The sequence below is a fragment of the Sciurus carolinensis genome, chromosome 19, assembly GCF_902686445.1.
Source record: "Sciurus carolinensis chromosome 19, mSciCar1.2, whole genome shotgun sequence".
Classification (NCBI taxonomy): domain Eukaryota; kingdom Metazoa; phylum Chordata; class Mammalia; order Rodentia; family Sciuridae; genus Sciurus; species Sciurus carolinensis.
In genome coordinates, this window is record NC_062231.1 from 2,020,847 (window position 1) to 2,032,853 (window position 12,007).

General features: G+C 54.7%; 1 protein-coding gene across 1 annotated transcript in view; it reads left to right on the plus strand.

The window, feature by feature from the left end:
• The window catches only part of Ruvbl1 (RuvB like AAA ATPase 1), a 30,565-nt gene that overhangs the window by 11,688 nt on the left and 6,870 nt on the right, over positions 1 to 12,007 (plus strand). The window contains exons 4-8 of the mRNA XM_047534733.1: positions 1,303 to 1,454; positions 4,081 to 4,170; positions 4,858 to 5,007; positions 6,455 to 6,518; positions 7,188 to 7,386. Of these exons, the coding sequence (XP_047390689.1) occupies positions 1,303 to 1,454; positions 4,081 to 4,170; positions 4,858 to 5,007; positions 6,455 to 6,518; positions 7,188 to 7,386 (655 nt within the window). The remainder of the gene's footprint in view (positions 1 to 1,302; positions 1,455 to 4,080; positions 4,171 to 4,857; positions 5,008 to 6,454; positions 6,519 to 7,187; positions 7,387 to 12,007) is intronic.

Sequence of the window (12,007 nt, forward strand, 5' to 3'; positions counted from 1 at the left end):
TTCTAGAAGGGATGTGTCATAAACTGAATCTGCATGCATTCCCTAGGCCCAAATCCACTTCAGGCAGTAAAAACTTCAGGCAGTAAATACGTCATGTCCTAAAAATTCTTTTGACAACAATTCTTAAGACAATTCTACAATATTCTAATGTAAATGCTTATTGGGGCAGGTTTGTTTTTCTTTTTTATTTTTTTGGCACCAGGGATTGAACCCAGGGGTGCTTAACCCCTGAGCCACCTCCCCAGCCCTTTTTATATTTCATTTAGAGACAGGGTCTCGCTGAGTTGCTTAGGGCCTCGCTGAGTGGCTGAGGCTGGCCTCCACCTTGCAATCCTCCCGCCTTAGCCTCCTGAGCCACTGGGATTACAGGCGTGCGCTACCGCACGTGGGCGGGGACAGGTGCTATAGAAACAGGTTCTGTTGTTGTAGGCTTGGGGAAAATCGTAGAACAACCTGCCTCAGCAGTGAACTTCAACTTGCTGTCTGCCCTTGGGGTACGCAGCGAGGGTCAGCCAGGGCTGAGCACCGCCTGCTAGGAACATGGACCCTGATTAGTTTAGTGTCTTGCTCGGGCCTGTCACCCAAGGGGCTCCGGGCACTGAGGCAGGAGGATGGCAAGTTGGAGGCCAGCCTAGGCAACTTCATGGGACTCTGTCTGAAAGCAGAAATAAAAAGGACTGTGACTGTAGCTTAGTGGCTGAGCATCCCTGGGTTTGATTGCTAGAAGTGCAAAAATATATACAAACAAACGAGAGAAAAGAATGAAAAGCTGAAGTAAAATTACTTTTCTGCATTTCTGAAAGCATCTCCAGTATAAATAAATAAATAGAAAGAAAATGGAAGGCTGAAATAAAAATCGCCTTTTGGCATTTCTGAAAGCCCCTTCGGTTTGCATTTATGTGTTAGGATCACTTTTATTTACTTACGTATTTATTTATTTTTGTGCCAGGGATTGAACCCAGGGGCGCTCAACCCCTGAGCCACATCCCCAGCCCTTTTTATATTTTATTTGAGTTGAGTTGCTTAGGGCTTTGCTAAGTAGCGAGGCTGGCCTCCAACTCGGTCCTCCTGCCTCAGCCTCCCGAGCTGCTGGGATCACAGGTGAGCACTACCGTGCCGGCAGCACTGGTTTTCTGCCTGCGATGACACCCTCCAGGTGGCTTTTCGTGTTGATTTGTTGGTTCTGGGGATGTGCAAATTTTGAGCTAAGAAGGGTGTCGTCAGCGCGAGGGGGTGGAGGGGACAGACGTGGAGAGAAAGACACCCCTGCTTCTCACCCTGGCCTGTCTCCAACTCTTCCAGGGCTGCGGATAAAGGAGACCAAGGAAGTCTATGAGGGTGAGGTGACAGAGCTGACGCCGTGCGAGACCGAGAACCCCATGGGCGGCTACGGCAAGACCATCAGCCACGTGATCATCGGGCTCAAGACGGCCAAGGGCACCAAGCAGCTCAAGGTGGGTCCATGCGACAGCCCTGTCCTCAGCACTGGGGCATCTGGCGGGTGGTGCGAGCTCTGTCGATGCCGCATGGGACAGTCAGGACGATGCTGTGACTTAAAGGAGCGGCGGGGACTTCATGAAGGTAGCTCTGTGTGTTCTCATTGCTTTTGGAGTTGCGTGCGTTCAAATGTCAGCTGGGTGGTTAAGTCAAGAAGTTGTTTGTGACATCTTGTACCCACATTGTGACCATGTGTCAAAGGCCCTTGGCTAGGTGGGTGTGGTGGCGCACGCCTGGCATCCCAGCGGCTCGGGAGGCTGAGGCAGGAGGATCACAAGGTGGAGGCCAGCCTCAGCCACTTAGCGAGGCCCTAAGCAACTCAGTGAGACCCTGTCTCTAAGTAAAATATAAAAAGGGCTGGGGAGGTGGCTCAGGGGTGAAGCACCCTGGGTTCAGTCCCTCATACCAAATAAAAAAGCCCTTATCTTGTCCCTGAACCTGGGTGGTCACTCCTATCAGTGCTCCTGGGCACACAGAGCAGCCACCTCCAGGATCTGGTGAGAGCTATAGAGCAGCCACCTCCCAGGACGGCAAATGCAGACTCTTTTATTTAGACACAAGGTCTCACTAAGTTGGTGAGGCTGGCCTCCAACTTGCGATCCTCCTGTCTCAGCCTCCTGAGCCTCTGGGATGACAGGCGTGGGCCACTAATTCTGTTTTGTGCCATGAACATTATTCATGTTCCAAACCTTCAAAAGTCTGATTTTATATTTTAACACAGTCTGAGTTTGTGTGTTTGATGAAATCTCGATAATGATGACCTGTGTTTGGATACCAAGCAGTTGTCTTGATATGTAAAGATTTTTCATCAAATATATTCTTCTCGTAGGGTTTTCTTAGTGCTCTGTGATCATCAGGGAATAATGTCATCGTTAAACCTCTTTTACTGTGTGTGCAGACCTGCGCTGAGCTCGGGAAGTGTCTTACTGTCACTCAGAGCTCCGGGTGCGTGTGCGCATGCGCCTCGTTTTCCTTGTTTTACAGATAAAGAGCCCAAGGCTCCTAGAGGTTCAGCAGTTACCCTACCATCGGGCGGCTTGCTGAGCGCCAGGGTCGCCTCTGGGTCCTCCCTGAGGCCGTCGCCCTCCGCCTTCCTGGGTGACCCGTGGAAGTCACTTGCGCTCTCGGGGACTCGGTTTTCTCACCTCCACGCCGCTCTCGATTGACCGCATAATCTCTCCACGTTCGCTCCCTCCTCCGATTTTATGGTCCTTTGAATCCGCGAGGTTGTTTCTTGGTCACTGCTTTATGGAGATCATAAAAATGTCACTTCTTCCACGGGCCGTTTTTCTTTCCCCTAACAGGGTCTCGGATCTCAGGAGCTGGCCTCCGCAAATGCCTCTTTTTATACCTCGCCACCTCACTTCCGTCCTGTGGTAATTAGATTTCTGGGGATGTGGCACCTTTTCAGTAATGACATCTCCAGCCAATTCATTTGGAAAATGAACCGGTATCAAAGGGCTTGAGACAAAAGGGGACGAAGTGGACTCTTCCCGGTGACTGAAGGACAGAAGGCCCGCTGCTGAATTTTTAGCTCTCCTGGGTTTGCTGGGTACATTTTTTGGAAGAAAAGCGTGTAATGCAGAAGGTGAAATTTTTCTTCCAAAACAACTAGGACTGGACAGTTTTCCCGTAGGTAGAATATATTGGGACAGAAGGACCTCATTTCTAGTAGCGCTACTTAGATAAAATTTTGAACACGATTCACTCATTTTAAATGTGCAGTTTAAAGAATTTTTTTTTTTTTTTTTTTGGTCTGGGGATTGAACTCAGGGGGCCCTCGGCCACTGAGCACGTCCCCAGCCCTATTTTGTATTTTATTTACAGTCACATTCTCACTGAGTTGCTTAGCACCTTGCTTTTACTGAGGCTGGCCTCCACCTTGCGATCCTCCTGCTTCAGCCTCCTGAGCTGCTGGGATAACAGGCATGCGCCATTTAAGGAGTTAGAATGTATTTACAGTCATATCACCATCTCTGCAACCTTGCGTGTGTTTTTTTTTAGTTGAAGATGGACACAGCACCTTTATTTTATTTATTTATTTTTAATGTGGTGTTGAGAATCCAACCCGGTGCCTCCCATATGCCAGGCGAGCACTGTACCACTGAGCCACAGCCCCGCAATCTTAATTCTAGAACATTCTCGTTGCCCTCCAAAGAAACCTCATTCCCACGAATGGTCACTTGCTCTTTGTCCCCTTAGCAACCACAAATCCCCTTTCCGTTTCTGTAGATTCGCCTTTTCCCTACAGTGACTGTTGTTGAGTGTCTGGCCTCTTGCCCCAAGTCCCGGGTTTTGACTCTGATTCTGTTTGCGACAAAGCCCTGTGTGTTCTCAGCATGAGCACGTTACGTAAGAGCTCTTCTTGAAGCTCTTGCACCTGGGTGCTGCTGTCAGGTCTTGCCTTGCTGAGTCACAGAGGCCGGCCTCCAACTTGTGATCCTCCGGCCTCAGCCTCCTGAATGGCCAGGGTCACAGGCGTGCGCCACCGTGCCTGTCCGCTCAGCTCTCTTCGGGAAGGGGGCCTTCCTGTGTGTCAGAAAGAACTAGAACACTAGTCCCCCTTGTTTGATCTGCTTTCAGCTGGACCCCAGCATTTTTGAAAGTTTGCAGAAAGAACGAGTGGAGGCCGGAGACGTGATCTACATCGAGGCCAACAGCGGGGCCGTGAAGGTAAGGCGTTCCCAGGGACCAAGCACCTCGCCTGGCTTGCTTGGCAGGAGGGGACCTCGGTGACCAGGGAGTCGCTTTCCTCGGCGGGAGGGAGCTGGCGCTGGGGCGATGTGTGAAGGTCGCCGGCTGTCCCCTGATGTCTCCTGAACTGGGCTTTCCTGTGTCCTCCTCCTGTACCCTTCTCACGGTTAAAGCAGACGGTGTGTCAGGAACATGCTAGAACCTGACGGGAGGGAGGCGGGGGAGATCCAGGCCGCTTCAGCCATCTGCAAATGAAACGCGCAGCGTCTTTAATCTTCCTTTATCTCTCAGGCATTTTCTTGCCAAGATCTGTGCAGGTGGGGACAGTGCCGCCGAGTTGCTGCGCTCTGCTCTATCTGATGTCCCCTGTCCCGTCCCGAGTCCCCACTCCTCCTGTCGCCCCCACATGAGTCTGGGCCCCTCTGGCTGCACCTCATCCGCTGGGTTGGCCCTTATCAGCCCAGAGAGGGGGTGGGGAAGAATGTTCCAGAAAGTATCGGGTGTCTTTCAAGCGGCCGTCTGGAGCCCAGCGATGGGCCCACCGCCGCCTCCTGGCAGAAGGGAGCGGGCGTGTGTGGAGGTGGCCGAGGACGCTGGGGACCGGCCGCTCTCGCCCGGCTGGCGGCCCTGGGCCTGGGGACCTCACACCCTGCTGCCCTCTGGCAGAGGCAGGGCCGCTGCGACACCTACGCCACCGAGTTCGACCTGGAGGCGGAGGAGTATGTGCCCTTGCCCAAGGGCGACGTGCACAAGAAGAAGGAGATCATCCAGGACGTGACCCTGCACGACCTGGACGTGGCCAACGCCCGGCCCCAGGTACGCCTGGCCCTGGGGGGTGGACATGGCCCGGCTGCCACTTCCGCAGGCGGCCACCTTTGCGCTCCCTGATGTTCAGCAATTAACGGGGACGTGAGCGTCGTGCGCTCCTTTGTTCCCATTCAAAAAGGGCCCGTCACAGAGGGTTGGGGCATTGTCAGGTGCCAGGTGGGCCTGTGGCCGGCCAGCCTCTGGGCTCCTGTCCAGCGCTGGGCGGATGCTGGGCCTCTGGTGCGGGTGGCCGGCGGGCGGGTGGGACGTCCTGGGAGCCTCTGCAAGCTTTCCAGAACCTGCGGAGCTGGGTCCTGCCCTCCGCTCAGCAAAGTCCCCTTCTTCAGCTGGGAGCTGGCGCACGTCGCCTCCTCTCCACAGAGGCCCACACTCCGCCCTCGCCCTGACGCGTGGGCATTTCTGGAGAAAGTCGCAAAACACTGTTCCCTGCTGCTGTGATTTTACTGCTGCGTCCCTTTTATCCTAACAGAGGCCACCTCTTCCCTAGTGAGGAATGGCTTTTCCTACTCGGAATTTGATCCCTGGCTTTTTTTTTGTTTGTTTTTTTGCAACTTGCAGCTTTGGTAGAGAGATTGGCAAAGCCTTTTGGACCCAGAGAAGCTCAGTGGCTTGTGCCTGTGATCCTGGCTAAACTGGGGAGGCTGAGGCAGGAGGATTGCAAGTTGGAGGCCAGCCTCAGCAACTTACTGAGACTCTGTCTCAAAAAAAAGAAAAAAAGAGGCTGGAGATGGAGCTTAGGGATAAGAGCGCCCCTGGATTCAGTCCCCAGCATTGCGAAATGAATGATACACTGGAAACAAATAGTAAGTTATTTAAAATAAATAATAAAGAAATAAATTCTAAAAGACATAGAAGTTACTGAGTCATAATAAAGCTGGTGATGTCCAGGGTTCATGGCCCTCTGTGGCTAATCAAGGAATAAAGGGTTAGGGAAGATAAGGCTACAGGAGGAGCAGGTCCCCATGATCCTGGGGAGCTTTTGTGCCCCATGAAAGGAATTTGTTTTGTTTGATTCTTTTTCTTTTTGGCTGGGGCTACCAAACTCAGGGGCACTTGACCATGGAGCCACATCCCCAGCCCTGTTTTGTATTTTCTTAAGAAAAATCAATTGTATTTTTTTAAGACTCAGGGTCTCACTGAGTTGCTTAGGGCCTCACTAAGTGGCTGAGGCTGGCCTCCAACTTGCAATCCTCCTGCCTCAGCCTCCTAAACATCTGGGATGACAGGCGTGGGCCGCTGGCTGGCTCTGTTTGATTCTTAGCGATCAGGGGAACCCCGAGACACTCCTCTGTGTTTAGAGGCCCCTGGCGCTTTCCAGGGCAGGTGTGCTGGATCTCTCCACCTCGGTATTCCGTGTTGACATGAGGACCCCGCCGGAGGCAGGGGAGTGGGCCTCAGAAAGCAGGACTGACGCCGTAAGTCTTCTCTTCCGCAGGGGGGACAAGATATCCTGTCCATGATGGGCCAGTTGATGAAACCGAAGAAGACAGAGATCACAGGTGAGCGCAGCGCGAGGCCCTGTCTGAGTCCCTCTGTGGCTCTGGGCGCCCCCAGCCTGGCTCAGGGCTCAGGATCCGCCTCCCTGCCCCCGAGGGCAGAGCGCCGCAGGTTCCCAAGTCCTCGTCCCTTTAGCCAGCCGCAGGCACACTGTGTTCTGGCCCATGGTGGTCAGCGTCTGTGTCTTTTGAGGTTCCGGAAATGTGGAACCTGGCAGCCCATCTCCTTCCCAGAAGGCTGTGCAGCAGCTCCACTGCCTGGTCTCTGCAGAGAGGGAATCGGCGCCTTTGTGGACTTTTAAGAAAATTTTTAGTTACTGTGGATTGACCCCAGGGGCGCTTACCCACTGAGCCACCTCCCCAGCCCCTTTTCTATTTTATTTAGAGACAGGGTCTCGCTGAGTTGCTCAGGTCCTTGCTAAGTGACTGAGGCTGGCCTCCACCTTGCGATCCTCCTGCCTCAGCCTCCCCAGCCACTGGGATGACAGGCGTGCGCCACTGTGCCCTGCATGATTCCTATTTTTCAAATGACCCCGAAACTGGGATGGAGACAGGCCCAGCCTGGGGTCAGAGGGCCAGCAGGGCCACCAGGCTGCGGGCGTGGGCTGGGGGCGAAGTGACGGGGGAGGAGGAAGAAGCCGGCCTGACCCGGGCCCTGCGCTCCGTCCCCAGACAAGCTCCGGGGCGAGATCAACAAGGTGGTGAACAAGTACATCGAGCAGGGCGTGGCCGAGCTGGTGCCCGGCGTGCTGTTCGTGGACGAGGTGCACATGTTGGACATCGAGTGCTTCACCTACCTGCACCGAGCTCTGGAATCTTCCATCGCGCCCATCGTCATTTTTGCGTCCAACCGAGGCAACTGCGTCATCAGGTAGGGCTGCCCGGCTCCTGGAGCTCTGAACCGCGGCGTCGCCGGCGTGCAGAGGACCAGCCTCGTGCCCTCCGTCACTCGAGGCCGCGCTGCCTGTTGGTGGCGAGGCGGCCCCCACGTGGTCTCAGGTGTGACGACGCGGCCTGGCCCCTGGGGACGTGGCGTGTCGGCCTCCTCTCTGGCTCTGCGGGCGGCAGGGTTTCACGTTTCCAATGAGGACACCGAGTGGCCTCGCTCCCGGCCCCTGTCGTAGGGAGAACAGAGGTTGCTCTTCTATTAGAGGCCACGACAGCAGGGTCACGGTGCCATGTCACAGGCTTGTGGTGGGACAGGACATGGAGTCGCCCTGGTTGTGTCAGGAAAGTTCCGTCCCCTTCATTCCGCTGCCTTTCCTGTTCCCACCCCCACTTCCCTTCACCCCTTTGTCTCATCCAGTGGACTTATACCCACTGCACCCCCAATCTCACTGTGAGTCAGCACCCGCATATCAGAGAGAGCAGTCCGCCTTGCAGTTCGGGGATCGGCTTATCTCCCTTAGCATGATCTCCTCCAGCTCTGTCCACTTACCGGCAAATCCCATCGTTTCATTCTTCTTCAAGGCTGAGTAGTATTCCACCGTGTGCGTGTACCACACTTCCTTTACCGGTTGTCTGGTTGGAGGGCGCCTAGCTCGGTTCCTCAGCTGTGTGAGCGGAGCTCTTCTGAACATTGGTGACAACACAGGTCCTTCTGGTCACGGACCCAGTTCACAGGACTCGTGTTTCCCGAGGTCTCGTGGCTTTGTGCCCGGGCCCGCCTCAGGCCTGCCTTTGGGGAGCCCAGTTGACCCTGGACTGCGAGTCCTCCCAGAGGCGAGGTTTGCAGAAGGGGTCTGGGGAGTGTTGAGCAGGTGGCCCTGCGGGCCTGGCCGAGGGTCCCTCCACTCCCATCCCGAGCACGGCGCTGGTGTAGGCGGTTGGTCCCTTTTGTGCTGGTTGTTTTCCATCTTCCCGTTGGATCCTGGGAGCCGGCATCGGCCTCCGTGGTGCTGGGGGCAGGAAGGGCCTCTTTGTCGGCCTGAGGCTGAGGCGTGTGGGGACCCCGTGACCCTGGGGTGCCGCAGGGCAGCCGAGCCACAGTGAGCGGGAGCCCAGCCGCCCGTTTGCCCCTGTCCCCTCTGGAGCCTGCCGAAGAGCTCGGTCGGCTCTCCACGGAGGAGGCCCTGGGGATCACGGGACAGGCCCGTGCTGGCGGGTGCGCCCCTGCGCTTGGGCCCTGAGCGCCTGGTGCAGGTGCATTGGCAGCAGGGTGACCGCCCCAGATCCCTGCCACAGGGCCAGGGCACAGGTGCGTCCCCAGCCGCGGGCTCAGGCGCAGGCCGGCTGCTGCTGAAGGGCGCCTGGGCAGCGTCTGCAGGCTGCAGGCCTGGGCCCGTGTCCCTGCACCAAGCCCTGTCGCATGGACGCCCGCCTTTGGTCAGGCCTGGCGCGGCCTGGACACACGGCGCCCCCTGCTGGGAAGCGCTGGAACAGCAGGCGTCTTCAGAGCTTGGTGGCTCCTGCATCCCCCTGGTCCCCAGAGAAAGCCGCACAGGAAAGTGGCTTTGTGCCTGGTGGGGACAGAGATCTGGTGGCCATGTCGTCTCTAGAGAAGGACCTCAGTGCTCAGTCCTAGGGGGAACGTGGGAGCAGCCTTGCAAACGTAGCAGCTGATGGGAGCACAGGACACGTGTCCTCCGAAGACCAGGCTGTCCCCCAGCCACCCCGAGGATGAGCCTGGTGACCTCAGAGTCCGGGGAGGAGGCCAGAGCCCAGAAGCAAGGCCGGGGCTCCAATTCAGGGGCTGGACTTCACGACGTGCTGAGGCTCCTGACCACTGGTTGGGAGGTGTGGTCCTGGAATTTCTGGAACACGTGCATGGCCAGCTGCCCCTCAGGCTACCGCTCAGGGGACCTGTGACGTCCTGCCCCTCCGGCCCTTGTCCGACCTCCAGAGTTCAAGAGGGACGAGACAGAGGGGGACGTGGCGTTAGCTGAGGGCTTCTGTCAGAAGCAGTCCCGGGCTCTCTGCAGCCCTCGTGGGTGATCGGGGGGTCCTGACGAGTGGGAGTTGCTTAGGCTTTGCTGAGTGGCTGAGGCTGGCCTCCACCTTGCGATCCTCCTGCCTCAGCCTCCCCAGCCGCTGGGATGACAGGCGAGCCCCGCGGTGCCCAGCACGCCCACTCTCTTGTACTTTCTGGGGCTCCAGTGCTAGACGGAGCCTGCTTCTCACGTGGAGAGATCACGGGCCGTGGAGTGAGGTGAAGCTCATGGGCCTGGGTGAGTTCCCTGACCGCTGCACCTTACTGTCCTCGGTGAGCATCCTTAGAGAGTGCGTGAGGACTAGAAGCGTAGGTGCAAGTCCCCTGGCCAGGCCTGGAGCACCGTGTGGACGTGGCGCTGGCCTGGTGCCCCCGCCTGGTCTGCCCTGTGCACGTCTCCCCTGGGGGCGTCGGGAAGCCCGGCAAGTCCTGCTCCTTCGGTGGGGATCCTCCTGAGCCAGGCAAACTGCCCTCACGCCTCTGGATCACTTGGGTGGACAGGGGCTGGGGGACCGTTCCTGGAGGCGCGCCTGTCCCTGGGCCTGTGGCGCCTCAGCCTCCGCCTGGTGGGAGACAGATCTGTGACCGCCAGGCGCACAAGGCTCCATCCCAGCCGGTCACCTCGAAGGGTCCCTTTTCCCTTCTGGCCCTGGATCCTCAACTGTCCAGTCAGCGCCCAGCACTGATTCCAGCTGTAAAACCGGGAAGGTCTTCTTTCCCTCTCGAGGTCCAGCCCTAGGGTTAGGAGTTTCTGTAGGGACTTCTGACCAAAAGTCACTTCACTACACTAAACAGCAAGTTTTTTTTTTTTTTTTTATGACTACCAGGGATTGACCCCAGGGGTGCTTAGCCCCTGAGCCACATCCCAGTCCTTTTTATATTTTATTTAGAGACAGGGCCTCACTGAGTTGCTCAGGGCCTGGTTTTGCTGAGGCTGGCCTCCAACTTGTGATCCTCCTGCCTCAGCCTCCCCATCCTCTGGCATTATAGGTGCATGCTACCGAAACATTAAGTCTTAAGCAGTGGTATGGTCTGGTTTCAGTGTGAGCCTGCGTCCCATGTCCCAGATGGGGCTTTTGAAAAAGCCTCATTGAGCTACAGCCCACTCACCTTAGAAAATTTCAGTAGCGCTTAGTATATTCTCAAAATTGCAAAACCATCACCCTGATCTGTTCTAGAACATTTCACCACCTCAAAAGAAACCCTGTACTGTCAGCACCTACACCCTTTATACTGCTTTCCCCATGAGCTGTGACCCCTGACCTCTGGCAGCCATGAGTCTACTTTCTATTTCTTAACTTCCTGTAGTTGCTTTTTGGGGGCGTAACTTACATGGGTTCACCCGATCATAGCAGGCCTTCATCCTGGTTATGGCTGACCAGCATTCCACTGTACGACATATTTACTAGCTCATTTGATTTATCTCGTCAGCTGGTAGACACTGGGTTGTTTGGGTGTTACGAATAATGTTGCCGCGAACATCTGTGGAGTTCATTTTATGTGGACGTCAGTTTTTATTTCTTTGGGGTGTGTGTGTAGGAGTGGAATTGCTAGGTCAACTGGCAACTCTGACCTTCCAAGGAATTGCCAAACTGTTTTCCAAAGTGACTACATTCTTTTCACATTCCTACCGGGAATGTCTGAGGGTTTTGGTTTTTCCACATTTGTTTTTTGTCTGATGATAGACATTCTGGTGGTGTGCAGTGGTGTCTCACTTGATTTGGATTTCCTAAGGGCTAGTGATATTGCATATTTGTGTTCTGTTGGCTATTTTTATGTCATTGGAGAAATATCTGTTCATATCCTTCGCCTATATTTTTATTCATATTTTCTTATTATTGAATTGTAAGAGCTCTTTATATATTGTGGATACTATGTGATTTTTGAGTATTTTCTATTCTTTGGGTAGTCTTTTCAGTTTTTGGACATTATCTTTGACATATACAAGTTTCAAAGTTTGATTTAAAACCCCAGTTTATTGTGTTGGGTGTGTGTGTACCTCAGTGGTAGAGTGCTTGCCTAGCATGCATAAGGACTTGGATTCCATCCATAGCATCACATACTCATACAAAAAAACAAGCAAAACTCCAATTTATCTGATTTTCCTTTTGGGTTTTTGGTCTCATATTTAAGAAATCATTGTCCACCAGAGTGTGGTGACACACACCTGTGATTCCAGTGGCTAGGGAGGCTGAGACAGGAGGATGGCAAGTTGGAGGCCAGCCTCAGCAACTGAGCAAGGCTCTGGGCCACGCAGTGAGACCCTGTCTCTACATAAAATACAAAAAAGGCCAAGGATGTGGCTCAGTGGTTAAGTGCCCCTGGGTTCAATCCAAAAAAGAAATCATGGTCCAATCTGAGGCCACAAAAATGTGTGCCTTTATTTTCTTCTAAGACTTCTATAGTTTTAGCTCTTCCGTTCAGGTTTAGGTTTGTGATTCACCTGGAGCTAATTTTAGGGACGGTATTGCTCTAGCTTCATTCTTTGGCATATGAATTCCAGTCGGCACCGAACCATTTGCTGAAAGGACTTTTTCCCGCGAGTCTCACGAGCCTCGAGTAG